Here is a 19,747-nt window from a genome sequence, read left to right on the forward strand (position 1 = left end):
ATAGAAATGTTTTGGGGAGGTGTTCTGCACAGCTTTTCCCCAAAAATGTTTTGAAAAGGTTTTATTTCAGCCCCCAACAGTTTTATTTGAAAACACTTAACTAGCCATCTTTCCCCCTGAAACGTTTCAAAAGGATTCCTGCTTGTTATGCAGAGATCAGGAAAAGTTTTATTTCTCCTGCCCGATTTTGAAGCTCTCACTTTTGTTTCTCCGCCATCCACCATTTCCTCCACTTCAACACTTCTGCCAATTCTCCATGCTGTCTGTCATTTGCTGAAATGTACTTCAGATGTTTTCTCATCTAGCATTGAAGCTCGCATTTTCGTCATTGCTGTGCATGAATAACCTCAGTATTGTCTGCCAATCACACAAATGTGTCATTTTTGCATTTCTTAAATTTTTGGTGAGGTTATCTTTGAAGCTATGTAGACATGATATGAAAATCAGCGAGGCTGCACAGATTTCAAGTCTCCATAGCTTCGAAGATACAACTGCGTGTTTTTTAAAAGAGAAATACCGTCTTCACCTGAAATGCTTTATTTTTCCATGTTATACAGACACATCCCCCTTAAATACTTTTTTCCAAAATGTTTGCAAAACATTTTAAATGTTTTGTGTGGAAAAAACCACAGTCTACAAATGGATGGAAAGACTGATAGCTATACAGGTGTATCTGAGCAAACTGGTGCATATAAATAATAAATTTCTGTTGTATAAGATGGTACTACCAAACCTTAATGACAACAAAGAAAAAATGTGAAATTAATAAAATTTTTGTATTAACCTACTTTCCTTGTTCTATTATTTCTTTTCAATATCATTATTGATAAATTCTTGTAGACTATTGAAAGGCAAAAGTCTTCCAAGCCACTGCTGATTTCAGCAAGTACCAAAAATTCCAGAAGATACAAATACAGGAGTATTTCAAGAGTGGATTGGTCTGGGAGAATGGATTCAAGATTGGGATTGTTCTGTCACATAAATATATTTATTAAAAATCAACACCACACAGGGAAATTAAACTTCTTAATAGCATCAGGCTAATTCTTCCTCTCAGCTCCTCTTAAAAACCTTTATATTACTTCTCTCCAAGAAATCTTTCCAAGCACATCTTTGGTTTCTGCCTTCACTACCAGGCTTCTCCAGAAAATTGAGCTTGCATCCCAGAAATCTTATCACTCTAATTTGGGAAATAATGTATACAAAACTTTTCAAAACCTCAAAACATCTCAACTCTTTCTCCTGGAAATTATTAAATGCCAATAGATTTCCTTTCACTTAACTTTTATTTCCAGTATTGTATATTTATTTTTTAAATCAGTTCTTTACTATTGCTGTATTGTTTTTTATGCCAATAAAGGCTTGCTGAAAACATCTCAAGTGATTTCTGTGTTTCAGAGTGAAGATACTACAAATATAAGGTGACCAGATTGTCACCTTTTAAAACTGGGACCAGGGTGGGCGTGCGTGAGGCTGCTGCACTGCCTTCTGGGATGCTCCTGCCACAGGGCGGGAAACCGGGGAGCGCCCCAAAAGGCGGTGTGCTCTTGTGGCTGTATGCGCGGGAGGCTGCCACACTGCCTTCTGGGGGGCTCCCCTGTTTCCCGCCCTGTGACACGGCATGAAAAGGGGAGCGGCCCAGAAAACAGTGTGGCAGCCTTCCAAAAATCGGGACAGAAAAAAAACCCGCAGGACATGGGACAAATTGGTTTAAGGCGGGACTGTCCCGCCAAAAGCAGGACGTCTGGTCACCTTATACAAATATTATACAATATACAAATATTATACCTTATACAAATATTCCAAATACTGCAAGCATGGGATGTGGCATAGCCTTGCAAAATCCCCCCAGTTGCCCTGTGCATTTTTTTCTGTACATAGAATGCTTCTTGTTTAGAAAATTACAAATTTTATTTCTAAAAACAAAGATAAATAACTTGGAAGGTTTTTTTTGTCTCTTTGTTTGAACTTTTACCTACATAGAACTGACATTTTGTCTGTCAAGAAATGAATGGAAAGATGTGCACATGACTTTCCCAACCAGAACATTGTCTCACACAGTGATTGCATTAGCAAATGATGCATGGGGTCAGATGTTTGATGCGACTTCTGTGACTCTCTGCTGATACAGGAAAAGCTGCCTTCATAAATAAAATGAGGAACTACAAATCAACGATCAGAAGCAACATTTCCATAAAAGTTATTTCTAGAATTAAAACAGCTGGTGTAATGCAATCGAATAATATTGTGGCCTGATTTAGCAAACACAGGAGACTTCTTTTCATCTAGCCTCCTGGCAAAACAGTAAAAGTAAAGAGTGGAATTAGAAAACAGAGGCAATATCAAGCTGTCAGGATAAACCACACACTTCATGCAGCTATTTAGGCTGTTGAGTTAGGAAAATTACTGGATTGGTATCCTGGGACCCACTCTGTAGTCATAATCATAGAAAACAGCTCCTATTTGCCTAACAAGTGCTGACTGCCCCTTCACCAAGCTCATGCCTGTGTAGCTTTAAAGCTACAAATTTTATCATATTGAAGCAGGGAATGAACATCAGTACCACCAATCCAACAGTGAGATCTTATTTTATTTTAGGGCATTTTGAACTAGAAGCTTTTCCACTGTTATTACTTTCCATACCTGTTCTGTGTCTAAGTGGTAGGGTTGTTGAGAAATACCTGGAAATTTTGGGAGTGGAGCCTGGGGAGGGCAGAGTTTGGGAAGGGGAGAGAGCTCAGCAGTGTGCAATGTCAAAAAGTTCACTCTCCAAAGCAGCCATTTTCTCCAGGGAAACTGGTTTCTATAGTTTGGAGATCAGTTGTAACAGCGGGAGATCTCCATGGAAGTTCCTCACGCTAGAAAAAGAGCAGGTGCAAAAAGGATCGAATAATTACCACTCTGCACCAAAATGCTTTAGGTCCCCAAATACCAAATTATCTTTAAAGTATTTGTACTCAAGTATTTGTAATCAAGATAATTTGATTATTTGGGACCTAAAGCGTTTTGGTGCAGAGTGGTATTTATTTGATCCACCTGGATCAAACCCTTCTAAGTGGATATTGAGACCTGACCCAAGGACGTAGGTAAGGGGGGGGTTGGGTTCAGACCCTCCCCATTGCATGAAGCTCTGCCCCCCATTTGTGGGTTTTTGTATTTTTAAAGCTTTTTTGGTTTTTCACCTTCAGGGGGCACAGTTTTTAGGCTAGCAGCACCAAAATTTCAGGCTATTGTCAGATGACACTCCTGATGATACCAGCCAAGTTTGGTGAAGTTTGGTTCAGGGGGTCCAAAGTTATGAACCCCTCAAAGGGGTGTCCCATCTCCCATTGTTTCCAATGGGAGCTAATAGGAGATGGGTCTACCCATTTGAGGGTACATATCTTTGGACCCCAGAATCAAAATTCACTAAACCTAGGTGGTATCATCAGGATAGTCTGCTTCTGATACCATCCCGGTTTGGTGAAGGTTGGTCCAGGGGGTACAAAGTTATGGACTCCCAAAGCGGGTGCTTCCATCCCCCATTGTTTCCAATGGAAGCTAATAGGAGATGGGGGATACACCTTTGAGAGTCCATAATTTTGGACCCCCTGAACCAAACTTCACCAAACCTGGGTGGTATCATCAGGAGAGTCTCCCAAAGATACCCTGAAAGTTTGGTGCTGCTAGCTTAACAATTGTACCCCTGTCAGCAGGCACCCCCTAAATTTTCCCAGATTCTCTTTGTAAATCCACCCCCTTCAGCATGGATTTAAAGGGAGAATCTGAGGTCACCAGTTGAAACATTGAAAGTGATGTTGTTTCAGTGTGGGGGATAATCCACCCCAAAACAGCATCACTTTCAATATTGTTTTATCTGGGGACCTCAGATTCTCCCTTTAAGGTGGATTTAAAAGTAGAATCTGGGCTCCATTGAAAGTGATGTTGTTTGGGGGTGGATTCCAGCATCACAGCAGTTGCCCATGGGGGGGGGGGGGGGGCGCAAACCTCAGATTTTGCACTCAGCTCCATTTTCCCTAGCTACCCTTCTGCCTGGAAGGGAGAGAGAAGGGACTGCCGGCTGCCAGCTGGGAGCCCAGCTGGTGGGGGAGGTGGGGCGGGCGGGTCACGGGAGTCTGCCATCTCTTGCCTCAGAGAGCTGCTTTTATAAACACTTAGGCTGGGGGTGGGGCATGGGGAGGCGTGGCCATGCCTCCGGAGGCAGGTGGGGGCATGGCCTTGCCCCCGACCCCCCCTAAAAATCTATACCTACGTCACTGACCTGACCACTTCTACAATCAAATATGCTTTCCCTTAAGGTGGGGAAAAGAAGATAGAACAGCCTGATGACAACTGCCCACCATCCAACTCTCTTCCAGTCATTCCTAATAAAATGGCCCATTCTTTTATCAACTGTTCCCACACAGCTACTTAAAACATTTTGCTTAGAGGACAGAAATAACACATAAAGCATAAACAGCAGGACCATTACCCCATCACAAGCATGGAAAGTAGCTTCTGCAAATAAAGTTTTGGAACCTCAGTAGGAATGTGTATTCTTCTATATCATCACTGTGGGCAGTTTTTGTGGAAAGATAATGCATAAATAGTCAATTACAAACATTTTCAAATCTATCATTGGTATTCCCTTCTGAATTATGAAAACAAATTGGGGTTCTAGCCATAACAAATATTTTGAAATACTATTTTCTAAATTTTTATTCTCAGTCCCAATGTTTATCAATTCTAGGAATAGCTAGATCATACCAAAGACAGACTGCGTACCATACCAAAGACATTTAGTGTACTCTTAGAGATTCTTGGAAAGGTTGAAAAATTATTTAGAAAATATGCAATGAGTTCCTAATTAAATGTTTATGCTCATAAGCAATGCTCACCATTTTTTCTGAGAATAACTGGATGTAGCTGATGAAAAAAATATTAAATTTTGCCTTTGAAGAACTGGCATTTTTCTGAAATTATCTATAATTTTTAAAAAATTGCAACTGACAATACAGGGTGAAGCCCAGAAACCTGCTGCAGTTAACAGTGACTCAGGCCTTAGATTAAACTCTGTACTTCTAAAAATAAAGTATGGGCTGTAGTGTTGATGTAACACTGGTTCGTAGTGACCTGTTGGTGCATCAATCAAGTATTCCATCTAAAGCCATTTGCTAAAGCCATACACAAATCTTTCCATCACAATATTAAATAATTAAAACAAAATTAAATATTCACAAATATACAAACATTGGCCTGAATTCAGGGCAATCATGTTGAGATAATGAAGCCAGTGGGAACAAATTGGTAACAACCAACTTAATCTCCATTAATTTACATGGGAATGCAACTCTTCTAATTCTTTGTGGATCAGGGTTCTTAGCTTTAACCAATGTAGATGCCAAGAGAAAGATAACTAGAAAACGAAAGTGCAATGCAGATGAGTAGCAGAAAATTCAACTTCTCAAATTCCTGATACAGATTATCAAAGCCCCTCCCCTTTAGTGGTAAAACCTGTTCTTCTGACCATTGCTACTAAATGATCAGCCAGTTCCAAAGCCTATAATTAAAATTTTTCTTCATTTATCACCTGATCTGAACTAACATAACAGCCTTATGATATGATTTGAGAATGCCTTTAATTGTAGAAATTTAAAAAATCAAAACTGGAATTTGAAATTATTTAAATCCAAGTATCAAGAATCCAAGGGATACCATTTTTCAAAACAAAGCAGCAATAACATCACTTCCAAAAATATTTAAGCCACTACAATTGCTGGATTCAAATGTTAACTCTCCACAACAGGTGTCAAACTTATATATAAAAACCCAGGTTCGATTCCAGTTTCAGGTAGCAGAACCAGAAGAAATCTCAGCCTGCCCTAGAGAATGGTTAACAGATTAGCTAAACAGACTAATAGCTTGTCTCATTATAAAAAAGATCAAGTGCTATCTTTGGAGGATCAGCTCTTCAGGCTTATAGACTTGCATAGCAAAAACAAAACCTTGAAAAACCTAATACCAAATCTCAACAGAATGTTGTTTAATGGTGGAATCGGCTATCCAGTGAGGTGGTGAGCTCCCCCTCCCTCGAGGCCTTTAAAAAGTGACTGGACAAACACTTGTTAGGGATGCTAGTGATGGCGAACCTTTGGCACTCCAGATGTTATGGACTACAATTCCCGTCAGCCCCTGCCAGCATGGCCAAGATCCTACATTGAGCAGAGTGTTGGACTAGATTACCTGTATGACCATTTCCAACTCCATGATTCCATCTATTTTGTATCTCCTACTGTCTAATTCTAAATACATTTATTGATAAATAAATCCAACTATATTTAATAAGAATTTTTCCCTCATATATTTTTAAAGGCTAAAGCCTGTATACAGGTCCAGCAGAACCAAGTGGTGATATTTTTGCTGGACTGTGTCACTTCAGAATGTAAGTGGGGCAATGCATGTTTCCATGTTCTCACTAGGGGAAAAAAGGTCTCTGCACATAGAAAACTAACATGGGGGCGGGAACTAACAGGCCAAAGACATACAGTGAAAAAAATCCACAACATCACAAAAATACTGGCTTACACAGACTAGCCTTTTTAGGCATGGGGGGTTTGTTTAGATCGGAAATCTTAAACATAGTATATGACCATCTACCAGAGAAAGCTAATGTATACAGTGGCCATGGTTCTCTAGGAACAGGAAGTAGAAGTCACAAAATACAACCAGACAAACAGTAGTTGAACATTTTCCTGTTTAACAGGAACGAAGATTAAAAGAGGCATATAACCATGAGAATGAATAATGGAATCCTGGCTCCTCAGGCAGTTTGTTATCGTCATCAGGCTGAGCTATAAAACAGCATGAGGTGACTTATTCTACAACCCATAGCTGATACAAATATATTAGACTCCTTTGATGATAACATCAATGTGATTTGATGATGAAGAATAGAAGAAGCAAATCTAACCTGCAAAAAATGTAATTTGGGTTCATTAATGTATTACTCACTTTTATAAGCAGCACTCATGTCTAGAAACCCATTCCAAAAACTGACTACTGATGTAACATAAAAACCTAAATAATTCATTAAAATATATTTCAGATGCTATACGTGTAGGTGAATTTATAAGAATAAGTTCTGACAGGTATAGCTAATGGACTTTTATACTTTTAAGTTTCTTTTGGAGGGATGCTATGCAGCTTTTACCAGAAAAGGGTAACCACTAAAAATGAAAAGGGGAAAAGCAGCAGGAGCTATGGAAACAGGTCTGATTCTGTGTTAAAAGCAGATTCCAACAGAAAAATACCCAAACCCTTCTTTAGCAGAGAATAAGTTTGCAACATTCTATCACCAACAGTACATCACACTAGAAAAAATATGCTATGCTATTCCCAAAGTATTTTTTTTTAAAAAACTAAAAACAGCCAAGTAAGGCTGAAACTATAAGAAAAGGATTGGGATTTGTGCAGGGTGTGTGTCTGTGTGTTTGGAATGGGGTAGGGTTATTTAACCCCTTTCTCTTCCTACTAGCGCCTTGTCAAAATCATAGGCTGATTCCGCATGGGCCAAAAACAGTGGTATGAAAACGGTGTGAAAATGGTGTAAATCCTTTTATACCATTTTAAACCCTTTTACACCACTGTTTTTGGCCCATGTGGAATTTGCCATACATTTCCAAAACTGACTTTTTCTCATGGGAGAAAAAGATAGAGATGAGAAAACATTCAAACAGTTATCTCACTGGAAGGAAAACATCTTGGGGCATGGGGTAACTTTAAGAGGGCAAAGAGCTGAAGGAGAGAATATTAAGTGCCCTGTCCAGCAGAGGCATAGCTGGGCCAAACTGCGCCCAGTGCGCATTCTAATTTTCCACCCCCATAGCCCCCCCGCGGCACCCCCCTCCCCCCTCCCACATTTACCTTAGTTCCTTTCCTTTTTGAGAACTTTTTCAGGCTGCAAAAGGCCTGTTCTCAGTAAAAATGGGCTGATGAGAACTATACTTCCCAGGAGACCTTGTGTGCCCCAAGGTCTCCTGGGAACTGTAGTTCCTCAGGCCGTTTTTACTGCAAACAGGCCTTTTGCAGTCTGAAAAAGTTCTGGAAAAGGAAAAGAACTAAGGTGGAGGGGAAAGTGGGAGGGGCCTGGGGGTCATTTTCCATGCCCCCAGGCGTGCGCCCAGTGCACAGTGCACCCCTCCCGTCCCCTTGTAGCTTCACGACTGCTGTCCAGTTGCGTCCTGAACACTTTGTAAAATCTCTGAGAGATTGGGGTTCTGGGATGTTCAACCTAAGGCCTGCTTATTGAGAAAAAAGCTATACCACACTACAATCCAGGATATGATAAGCTGTTATGGCAATGATGGCAAACCTTTTTGAGACCGAGTGCCCAAACTGCAATCCAAAACTCACTTATTTATTGCAAAGTGCCAACATGGCAATTTAACCTGAATACCGAGGTTTTAGTTTAGGAAAAACAGTTGGCTCTGAGGCACACGTTACTCGGGAGTAAGCTTGGTGGTAGCTGGTAGCTTTGTTTTGAAGCAACCATGCAATGCTTTGAACGGGTGAATCATGACCCTAGGAGGGTTTACTCAAGGGTTACTCAGAAGCAAGCCCCCCCCCCACATGACAAACTCTGTGCATGAGTGCCCACAGAGAGAGCTCTGAGTGCCACCTCTGGCACTCGTGCCATAGGTTCGCCACCACTGTGTTATGGATTCTGATCTAATTGAAACTAAAACAGCCCCCCTCCACATAACTTTTGAGTATGGGAGGCAGGAATGAGTGGTGAAATTAGTGGATCTAATTAACTCTATTGCAAACTCTTGAATAATACGTAAGCAAGGAGAAAGAAAATCATGTTCTACCTATGCGCTCTCACTCGGGTCCAAAGGCAGAGAAGCAGCTTCCTGCTCATTTCACCTTGAAATTTAGAAATCAATGAAATGCAGCACTGGCTTCTGAGGTTCAAAACTAGGGAAGCAAGATGCTCCCCATCCAGCCGGGAGTTCAGTATTCTTGTTTCACAGAGCCACAGAGAGAAGTTTCCTGATAACAGATCCTCATTGCTGGATTCCTCACAGCCCCCTACCCCCAGCATTTCTATTTCAATGCCAGTTCCAGTGGGAAACCAGCCTAATAATCCATTTCAGATTCTCTAAAAATCATGAAAAAAATTATTTTCACAAATGCCAAACTACACTTGATGGATTACATTTCAGTGTATTCTATTTGGAAAGATATAAGTTGTTTTGCCTGTGAAATATCTTTCTGTATTGAAATCATGAGTGTTAATCACTTGACAACTGCAACATTTGTATTTGAAGTCCTTGCATTGCAATAACTACATAAGGATTCTGTACAACATACAAGTGCCAACATTATCTATATATATATATAAAAAGCTAACAGTGACTTTGTTAGTCATGCCCTAACGCTGAAACGGCTGGACGGATCTGCCCCAAATTTTCACATGACGTTCCTCCCTGTCGCGGGCAGGTAATCCGACCTTCAAATCGCCAAAAGTCCATACCTAAGCCAGGTAAAACATCTTTTTCCTGGCGCACCAGGCCATGAAGCTGGCTGTGTTCAACTGTCACCCTTAGAATGTTCATGCAGCCTGTCTGTCTGTGGCCTGAGGCCTTGGTATGAGGGCTTAGAAACAACTGTTCGATGCAGATGGAGCAGAGATGAGCAGTGAGAAACAGTGGAAATAAGGTAATACCTCAGTTAGGTAATACAAGTGGGAAGTGAAACACATACACACTTCTGCTGTGTGAAGGACATCAGGGTGGGGTTCCCCCCCTCACCGCACGGAGGTAATCCTTTCACTCTCTGGTGTGCCTTGCCTCACCCAATGCTACTCTCACACAAAACACACCATACTCCTCACATACACATCACTGGCTCCATCCCTTGCACACCTCACTCTGCCCTCCCTCACATCCAACCAACACTTACTCACTTCCTCACCCATATTCACCACAGCTCTCTTTTACTAAAAGCGAGAAGGAGTTTGCCTTTTTCTTCTAAGAAAATCCGTGGGGTGGAGGCTATAGCCAACACTACCGGCTCCGCTTCTTTTGCATACACTTGGCCCTTTAAGAACCCAGGAGCTGGCCTCGATCTAGTAGCCTCACCCCTTCACCCTGCCTCTGCTGCCTGGACTGGGATAGCCTTTCCTTGCCCCAGTTCTGCCTTACCCAAGCTTTTCAGGACTATGCTTGTCCAGCCAGCCCTCCAACAGGACAGCCCAGGATCTAGCACTTCTGGGATGCCAGTTCCGTTGTGGAATGGAAAGAGTTACCTTATACTAAAAAAACAAGACACCACCAAATAACAATGTGAATTGAAAAGGGAAAGAGGGATTCCATCTGACCACCCCAAAAGGCTATGCTGTGGATCATTGGACCTGCATGGACCTGTGTGTGGGTTGTGGACTGTGATGGGAAGGACAATTGCCACAGCAATGCGTGGCCGGGTCCCACTAGTTTATATATAATTGCTAATCATCAGCTAGCAGAGTAGCATGATGGGACTTTGAATTCACAGACTTTGTCCTGTGTAAAGTCTGCCTAGTTATGGAGATGATACACTTAGTGTATTCTACATATCTGTTGAGCTACCCATGTTCCCTTAAGAGAAACTTGTATGTGTGCACAAGAAAGAAATTTTTCAAGCAGAGCGGAATAGCAGTAGCTCCTCCACCTTTTGGCTGAGATCAAGTGTAGTGTAGTAGCCCTTCTAAAATCCTTTCCATGGGGTAAGACTTGCTTATATGCTGTTGATGCATCCAGAGGTGTGGAAGGGACAACTGTGTGTCCAAATGATTATAATTAAGCAGTACAATTTTAAATTTTCCGTATAGCAATCCTTTTAGAAGAAGAAGATTTTTTTTATATCCCACTTTTTCACTACCTTTAACAAGTCTCAAAGCAGTTTACAATCGCCTTCCCTTATCCTCCCCGCAACAGACATCTTATGTGGTGGCAACCTTTGGCACTCCAGATGTTATGGACTACAATTCCCATCAGCCCCTGCCAGCATGGCCAGGGGCCTGATAAGAGAGTATGATCCTGTAACACCTGGAGTGCAGAAGGTTCCGCCACTCATGCAGTATAATGGAGTGGGACTGTGAGAGTTCTGAGAGCCCAAGGTCACCCAGCAGGCTTTGTGTAAAGGAGTGGGCTATCAAACTTGGTTTTCCAGATTAGAGTCCGCTGCTCTTAACCACTACACATGCTGGTTTCTCATACTGCAAACCTCTTCTTAAAATGCCACACAGTAAAAAAATAGCTTATGATGGCTGTGGAAAGCTAGTGTTGGAAGAAATAATATAAAACATGGGCAGCCCTGGGTTTTTTTGGGAATTATAGGCAAAGACAGATAAAAACAAAAACGTTACATTTTGAACACCATTATGCAATCTAATTTGGAGGTGATCGTTGAAGAATTTTACCAGATGACTCTTCTGCAGTTTCATTGTGTCCGAAGGCTTTCCACGGTAGAATCCTTGGGTGCTGTGTGGTTTCCAGGCTGTATGGCAGTGTTCTAGCAACATTCTCCTGAGGTTTAGCCTGCATCTGTGGCTGGCATCTTCCTCTGAATTGCCAGCCAGATGCAGGCAGCTCTGAAGCAAGCATCAGGAGAGAATATCTACAGAATACTGCCATAGAGCCTGTGAAACCATACAGTGCACTCCAAAATTCTCTGTACATTATCATTTATTTTTTCTAGAAAGTTTCAAGCCATGTAGGTCTTCAGTAGAAAAGCTAGACTTGTCCAGTAGTAAATTATTTGCAAAACTCGAAAGCAAAACCTCCAGCTATTCCAGTAAAACTAAGTATATGGCAGGATGGGTAGGGTGCAAAGTGGATAGAGTAGTGGACGAAGAACTGGGTGACCCAGGTTCAAATTCCTACTTTGGGCATGGAAGTTCAATGGTGACTTTAAGCCTGCCATAAACTCTCAGCCCTGCCTGCTCACAAAGCCGGTGCAGTAAGAGAATGGAGGAGGTGAGAACAATGTGTATGAAAAGATTTGCCCAATTTAGTTGCTCTCACTTTAAAACACTGTAAAGCTAAGAAAATTTCCATGTTTGGAAATCCCACTGAAAATCAACATTATTATTCGTCCAAGAGCTGCAACTATAATGCGTTTACTTGGGACTTTCTTCTGAAGAGACATGCATAGAACTAAACAATAATTTGGATTAGGATGCTAAGGACACTTAAGAATAAATTCCATTTAAATGTTAATTGGTTGTAATTCAATTCACACATGACATTTTCCCTATGTGAAAAGAAACTACAAGAATGTACCATCATGTATTTTTAAAATGCACAAATGTTTATTTTGTCAGTGGTTGGCTTTTAACAATGTAATGTAAACCTACTCTCTACCACAGTTTTCTGATGTGGTGCTCTAGGGTGCCACGTCACCTGTGGACACCATTCCTGGCTTGCCAAGAGTTTTTAGGCAGTGGGCAGGACCAGGTAGGGTTTTTGCCCAGCAGGGCTTCTGTTTGGCTATGCAGATTCTCTTGGAGAAGTCGTGCCTTTGACAGCACTTCTAAGCTTTCGCCCCTGAGTGCACAAGGATCTCTACCTAAGGCATGACTGAAGATAAGCTGTGTTTATGCAAGGAAATACTGTTAACATATTTTCTGTTTATTTAAAATGGTATCATGTTAAATAGAGCTTCTGTCTGAAATGTTGAACAGTTTGAGGCAAAGTTACATTGAAGAGTTAAATTTTGCAATTGACTCTGCCTCTTGTGACAGCCATTTTGTGGCTGCACCATCCAGTGTCAAAATTCCAACGGTGCCCATAGGCTCAAAAAGGTTGGGCCCCAGTGCTCTCTTCAAATGCTCATTAGCAACGCATCCTTCCAAAATGCAACCCTCTACCCCTCCCCGCAAAGTTGCTCTGTACAGGCTAATGATTTAGCAAGTAGTGTCCTGTGACCAACCTGAAGCCCATGGATTGAAGACCATTGTACTAGATAATATGTAATGGAACACATGTTTATGAAGATCTTTATGCCAATGCAACAGAGGTGTTATAGAATTTCTTAAAAGAATGCAGATTTTCCACAGCTGTCCACAGGTATCCAAAAGAATATCAACAGAGCCAACTATAAAACAAAAATCTAGTCCGGGTAGATATATTCACTAGGCTGTTTTCACATACCAGGTTTTAAATTCAGTGTTGCCCCTCCCCTTCCCCTAATTCCCACTGGTCTAAAACTAGGCGAATGTAAAAACTATATTTGTTGATTACATTTTTACCATCACTCTCGTGAGAAACATTTTCACATGCCAAAATTCCTAAGAAAGATACTCAAGGACACTTTTTAGGTATTTGTGTGAGAACATTCTCAAAGTAATGCCGTATCCCATATGACACAGAGATGAGTCACAAATTAATGTAGCTGCTGCTGATATTTATGTCTCTCCCCCAATATCTTTTCAAAACCATTGAATTTCATGTATTTTAAAAATTGACGATGAATGTTAAATTATCGTTACTTCAAAAGAAGTGCATATATTGGCCAGTGTGTGTGTTATGTCATCCTAAAGGGATGAAAATAGAACTTCCCATCTCAGTTAAAACCCTGTAGCTATTATTTTGATCAGATAACTGATGTTTTCAACCTATCATCAAGAAAAACTGTGCCTTGTACATTAGGAGTTCAAGTAGTCAGCAACTTCCTTGTCTTATCACCTAACTGCTACCAGAAGAAACTGGTCCCCGGCTACTGCAGTTTTGAATCATGACCTTGTTACCACGTTGGATCATAACTCACACATATTGCCTCAACATTACAACACCCACAGGAACTTGCAGTCTCTAGTCAGGCTGCCCTAGGGAGAAATGACACTGGGAAACTTACAAAACACAATGCAGATTTGGGATATGACACCAAGACATCATGTATTTCACAACACAAACTAATCGCTACTGTGGCAGGATTACGTTTGGAACCCCGTTTATACTCTCTGTTATGGACCAAAAGTCAAAAAGACAGAAAAAAAATGAAAAATTAATCAGAAGTTTGAGAAAACTTTTGCCTATTATTTTGCCTGAATACACAATGGACCACTACACAGGAACAGTTTTCAAACAATTCCAACATCACACATGTAGCAACATTGGCACAGTTCCTTGGGACAAGATACTTTTTCACATACACATGACAGCATCCCATGGAAGAATATACTAATAGATTCAGACAACTCCAAAGTCCACATTCTCCTCTAAAAAATGTGCAGACCTTTATAACCGATACAAAGTTCCGGCTAATGTCTTCCCAATACCCTTATAATTCACTGAGGATCCTGTAAAGTGTGGTCCCACCAAGGACCCCCCAGCTAAAAAGAGATTTCAAGATTTTTACCCTCTCGCCTGAGAGGCTTACAGGCGACAATACAACAAATAGTACCCACACTCACTCACTGGATTCCGCACACACAATGTGCCCATCTGCCAGTGTCTGATTTGACTTCCTTTCACTTACACAGAGATCTGATTTTCAAGCCCACCTGATTTGTACATCTAGCCAATAACTATGTGTTTGTGCACGCACATGGCACGCTCTTCTCACAAAATTGGTCCACGGTAGGTGTGCAGCTTTGACTCGAGCTGATCTATTATTTGTTCTCCCGACCAAGGAGCTTCATCTACGAGACCCCCAATCCCACCCTCCCCGCAGACCTGGCGTCAACCAAAAAGACAACTTCTGGTACCAACTTTTACTCTTACTCCCCGCACGGAGTAAAACTTCCAGAGTATGAACGGTGTGTTTGCCTTTGCTACCCCCAAACACTAGTTCGCCCTTCCGCGGTGCCCTTCTGCTTCTCTGAACTTCTGCCGCTAAGATCAGGGATGTCTGCGGGGCAAAAGGTGCGGAGGGTCGTTCCTACGGCTCCGCCACCCGGTCACTTTCTGCCCCACAACCACGCCGGTATCGACTGACCTCCCGCTTCCCTATGACTGCAAGACATGCGCCCCGCACAGTCGGAGCACCCTGCGTCACGGAGCCCCTAAGAAGGCAGGCAGGCGAGCTCGCAAGCTGAGCCCCCGTCCCCCGTCGTTGCCGTTTTCGCTCCCCCACTGACCTGGCGCTGTCAGCTCAGCCTGAGAAACTCTTCCCTCCGAGTGGCATGCACTCCCCCTCCCGGGCCGTCCTAGGGACAGGCACCGCCTCTCAGGCCGGCGGCACAGCCTCCCCGCCCCTTGGCCAGCCCCTGCGCCCCACCTACCCACCCCCCGGGGAGCAAGGGGAGCTGCCCAAGCGGAGGGGGCCTGACCGAGGCAGTGGGGGCTGATTGCGGAGCAAGCGCAAAACGAAGCGCGCAAACAGGAGTGGAAGACGTGCCCGGGGCGGGCGCGGCTCTGGAAAAGGAGCGCATTTGCTCCCGATTTGAACCCACTGCAGTTAGTACGTGCCACTCACTCCAGTCGCTGATTTACCGTAAACACGTGTCGCTCGGCGAAGCCCAAGGCGGGGTACAGAGGAAAGGCTTTTACAACCCACCTTGGATCCCTTACCGCATCGGGAACAGAGGCAGGGGCAAGTGCCAGCCTTCTCCCACGTCTGCGCCCGGCCGGCTTGGTTCCGCCAGGAGCGACACGGGTAGTGAATGGGTTCTGACAAAGGGTTAAAAATTAGCCAAAATGGGTAGATTTTTTAAAAAGCGCTGCTATGGGGAATGACATTTTGTTTTCAAAATTCCCCGTTTAAAAATGTAGCCACCAATGGCTAATTTTTGTTCAAGAAGGGTGTTGTTGTTGCAATGTCAGGTTACACCTCTGTGCGCTCTTTTGTAATTTCAGGCCTTGTGGGGTTGTTTGCCACAGGGCGCTCTAGGTACATTTGGGAAGACGCTGCCTGCCTCCAAGGATTCCCAGAATAAAATTCTGCATAGCCTCCCTTCCTGCCGCATTTTTTTTCAATCAAAACGGAATTGCTTCAGAAGGACTCCCACATTCCTGAAAGGAAGAATGTCCGATTGTTAGATTTCGGGAGGGAGGTGGTAAGGAGGAATCAATTAATTGCCTCTTAACAACTTAATATTTTCACGGGCTCAGAATGGTGGATGTACATCCAGGCTACACAGTGGCAGTAAACTAAAGGTTGCTTTTCAACAGGCTTGGAGAAGAATGCCCTGTTTCGGTAAACAGAATAGCCAAAACTTTTCATGGCGTTCCATGGTAAACAGCAGGCCATTTAGGGTACAGGGCTTTTTCTTTCCTTTGGTCAGTTGACATCCCAAATCAAAGGTGAGATCCTACTTGGTGAGATCACAATGAATGGGAGGCATTGATAATAGGCACTGATCGTTTTTTTAAAAAGGGTTGGGGGCACAAACAATCCTGAAAGTCCTCACTAGATGGTTATTAATTTCTGTTTGCTCAGTGGGAAGCTCACTTGCCCCCCAGTTTTGTGAATCTTGTAACTGAGCGAGCCTAACATGTACAAGCATAAAAACACTGGTATGCTAAAGGCACTCCAAAGAAGATGTCAGTGTTATTTTAGAGAAAGAATTTTGGATTTTGACAACATCAACAATTCTTCGGCTATTCCAAATAAAAAAAATTAGTTTATTATTGATCTCTTAAGAATCAGATTGTTATTTTTTTCTGATCCTATTTAAATGTCTTATACAACTGCTTATTAGAGAAGTACATTAAATAGTGAGTTGTTTGCAAAGAGAGATTTTTATGTTGTTTCCCCAAAAACTTCAACCTGATATTATGAATTAAACATATTCAATTAGCAATTATTGATGTTGGCTTCATATCCAGGTTTAGTTCTCTTTGGAAAGTGTTTAAACATACTTTGAAACTACTTTCTACTTAAAACCAGATGAATTTTAATATATCTAGTTCTTGAGTCTGTGGATACTTAAATCCAGAAACTGGAATGGAGCCATGACTAGGCAGATTTTGTTACAAACTGAAAAACACCACAGGTTTGCAGAAAAACCTGAAATTCAAAAGGAGGGGTGTTAAAGCCCTCCATAGCACCTGTAGCTTTAAGGAAGTATCGCCCTCTTTGTCTATTGCTAGGCAACCCACACAGCCTTCAAGCCTTGGTTTCTTTCAGTAAAAGAGAGGGAGGGGATAGCAGCCTTCCAAGGGCTATTTTGGAGTTTGAGAAAGAACTCATTGAGGCCAGACCTGGCAGCAACAATTAATTACTACCACACAACTTGCATGACTCATGTAGGCCTGGCTTCTCATTATTGTTCAAGCACAGGTACCTCACAAAAACCAGCATGTTATAGTGATTACAGTTTCAAACTAGGATCTCTAGGAGATTCACATTTGAACCACCACACTGCCATAAAAGCTCATTGGGTAAACTTGGGCCAGTTACACATTCAGTCAGCCTAACTTACCTCACAGGGTAGTTGTGTGGATACAGCAGGAAAGGAGAATGATGTAAGCTGTTTTGGGTTCGTAATGGAGAGAAAGGCAGGGGTTAAATGATACAATATATCTAAAGATAAAAGATAGGTTGGTTTGTGGATGGGAAAGAGAACAGGAAGAGGAGAGGGAAACGCCTGGAGGGAAGAAGGAAATAATGTGAGGGGGAAATGGGAAAATAGGGTTCACACTGCCAGGGTGTTTCAGTTTCCCACCCAACTTGGCTTGGCCAGTGAAGAAAATGAGGAAATATTGGGGGAGTGGGAATTGAGATGATCCTGACAATTCCTTATGGGTCCTCCATTTGTGTGATAATATACTTTTGTTAAAACAACAGAAGAATCTTATGGCTCTATAAAAATAAATGTATTATGCCATGAAGCTTCATCAGCCAAAGTCCACTTTGTCAAATATTTATTGGGATGTTTATTTCTCATTTATCTTTTAAATCATTTGCTGATATTAATTAAATTCACTGGTTTCTTCCAATACTATTACTGCAGTCCATAAGTTCTGAACTTAGAAAGCAGATAAACTTAAAGCAGCAAGATTAATAACATGGAGAGAAAATACACTAGAATGCTTATTTTGTTGTTGTTGTTACTTTCTTCCCCAGAGGCAACCCTAGCAAGGAGCTTTTAAGAAGTGGGTTACCATTGCCTTCCTCTGCAGTATTCCTTGGTGGTCTCCCATCTGAGTATTACTGATACTGCCTTGTTCCCGAGATCTGACAAGATTTGGCTATATCACTCTATCATCTCTCCAAAAATTCCTTTGTGATTTACTGGGCTGTCTTGGGAGTGGGGGGAGGGGGCTATAGATTTGTCTCTCAGAACTAGTTTACTGATGAAAGAACACATTGATTCTATTAAAACTATTAGAAATTTTTGGAATTTTTTTAAAAAACAAAAGGAATGTAGAAACTAAATGATTTATATGAGAGAATTGGTTTCTAGAACTATATTTACCAAGTTTTGAAAAAAAGCTCAGACATGAAAACCAGCCCTTTCCATTTCAGCTACTTGGTTCCTGTGGCAGTCATCCAATGAAAGTAAGGTTAATACCTACTGTTTTCAGAATTATCCTGTGTTCAAGATGCCCTAGGATACAACAGTATATCTTTGAATACCCTTGATCTCTCAGGTATCACTTGAAGATCCAGGTGAACTTCCACCATGCTTAATTAAAATAGTCATCAAACATTTAAAAGAATACTGTACAGTTACTTTAACATGGGTTGTGGAGTTCCAACCAGCAATTTATACAGTTGTACGTTCCAAAATAATTCACATTCACCTGCAGTCTTTTTCATGAGTCCATTCAATGGTTTTAAAGTAGTCTGATAAAACATCTGAATGTATTTGATGGTAGTTGATCTCTCACATGCTATCTTTCTTATTGTAATTTTCTTTCCAGTCCCTGTTTATTGGGGGCCAGTCATTGAAATTAAGTAGGTCACAAAATATGATTCCTTTTAGAAATGTGGTTCATCTGGTGGCTGAAAACTATTCTTTGCTTTGTCTTGGGCAATGTGGAAATAATCAGCATTCCCTTCTATTTCAGCCTTAGGATTCTACAGAATTGGTATTAACAATGCTACTATATACTATAAAATAATAACAAACAAGATTATTGGGGCACCATAAAGATTTACAGGGTTGTATTGAGAGCCAGCATGATGTAGTGGTTAAGAGCAGGTGCACTCTAATCTGGAGAACTGGGTTTGATTCCCTGCTCTGCCACTTGAGCCATGGAGGCTTATCTGGTGAACCAAATTAGCTTGTGCACTCCAACACATGCCAGCTGGGTGACCTTGGGCTAGTCACAGTTCTTCAGAGCTCTCTCAGCCTCACCCACATCACAGGGTGTTTGTTGTGGGAAAGGAGGAGGAGGAAGGAGGAGAGAGGAGATTGCTGTAAGCCGGGTCTACTTTGGGAGAGAGGGATATAAATCCAGCTCCTTGCTTCTTATTTAGCATGAAACATAGACTGCAGCCCACTTCTCCAGATACAATGAATGAAGAACCATTATGCACATGTTTTATGAAATACATAATTACTGAATGATAAACAAACTAAGAAATTATACCCAGTAAGACAGCTGGTTTTGTGCGATCTAGCTTTACAACTGCAGCTTCCTAAGCGGGTCTGCAGCCATAGCACTGTCCCTCCTTTCTTTATACTAACTTCTTGTCAACAAAACTATAATCAGACATTGCAGTTTTAAATACACTCAGAAACTAGGCTATACAATAGAAACCAGAGGGTTACAGGATACTAAGCAATAAATACTGTCAACAAGTAAATAAGAAACACAACATACCGACATCCAGC

General features: G+C 41.8%; 1 protein-coding gene across 2 annotated transcripts in view; it reads right to left on the reverse strand.

Moving 5' to 3' along the window:
* Positions 1 to 15,151, reverse strand: part of PPARG (peroxisome proliferator activated receptor gamma) — an 85,930-nt gene extending 70,779 nt beyond the window's left edge. Inside the window, exon 1 of one of the 2 annotated variants that reach the window (XM_048492219.1) lies at positions 15,101 to 15,151. Coding sequence is in view for 1 of the 2 variants with exons in the window: in XM_048492217.1 (XP_048348174.1) it covers positions 14,959 to 14,986 (28 nt within the window). In the remaining variant the exon portion in view is untranslated. Of the gene's footprint in view, positions 1 to 14,958; positions 15,067 to 15,100 lie in introns of those variants that run through there. The other variant, XM_048492217.1, reaches the window with a different exon arrangement.
* Between the last annotated feature and the right edge of the window lie 4,596 nt (positions 15,152 to 19,747).

The sequence above is a fragment of the Sphaerodactylus townsendi genome, linkage group LG03 (genome assembly GCF_021028975.2).
Source record: "Sphaerodactylus townsendi isolate TG3544 linkage group LG03, MPM_Stown_v2.3, whole genome shotgun sequence".
Lineage (NCBI taxonomy): Eukaryota > Metazoa > Chordata > Lepidosauria > Squamata > Sphaerodactylidae > Sphaerodactylus > Sphaerodactylus townsendi.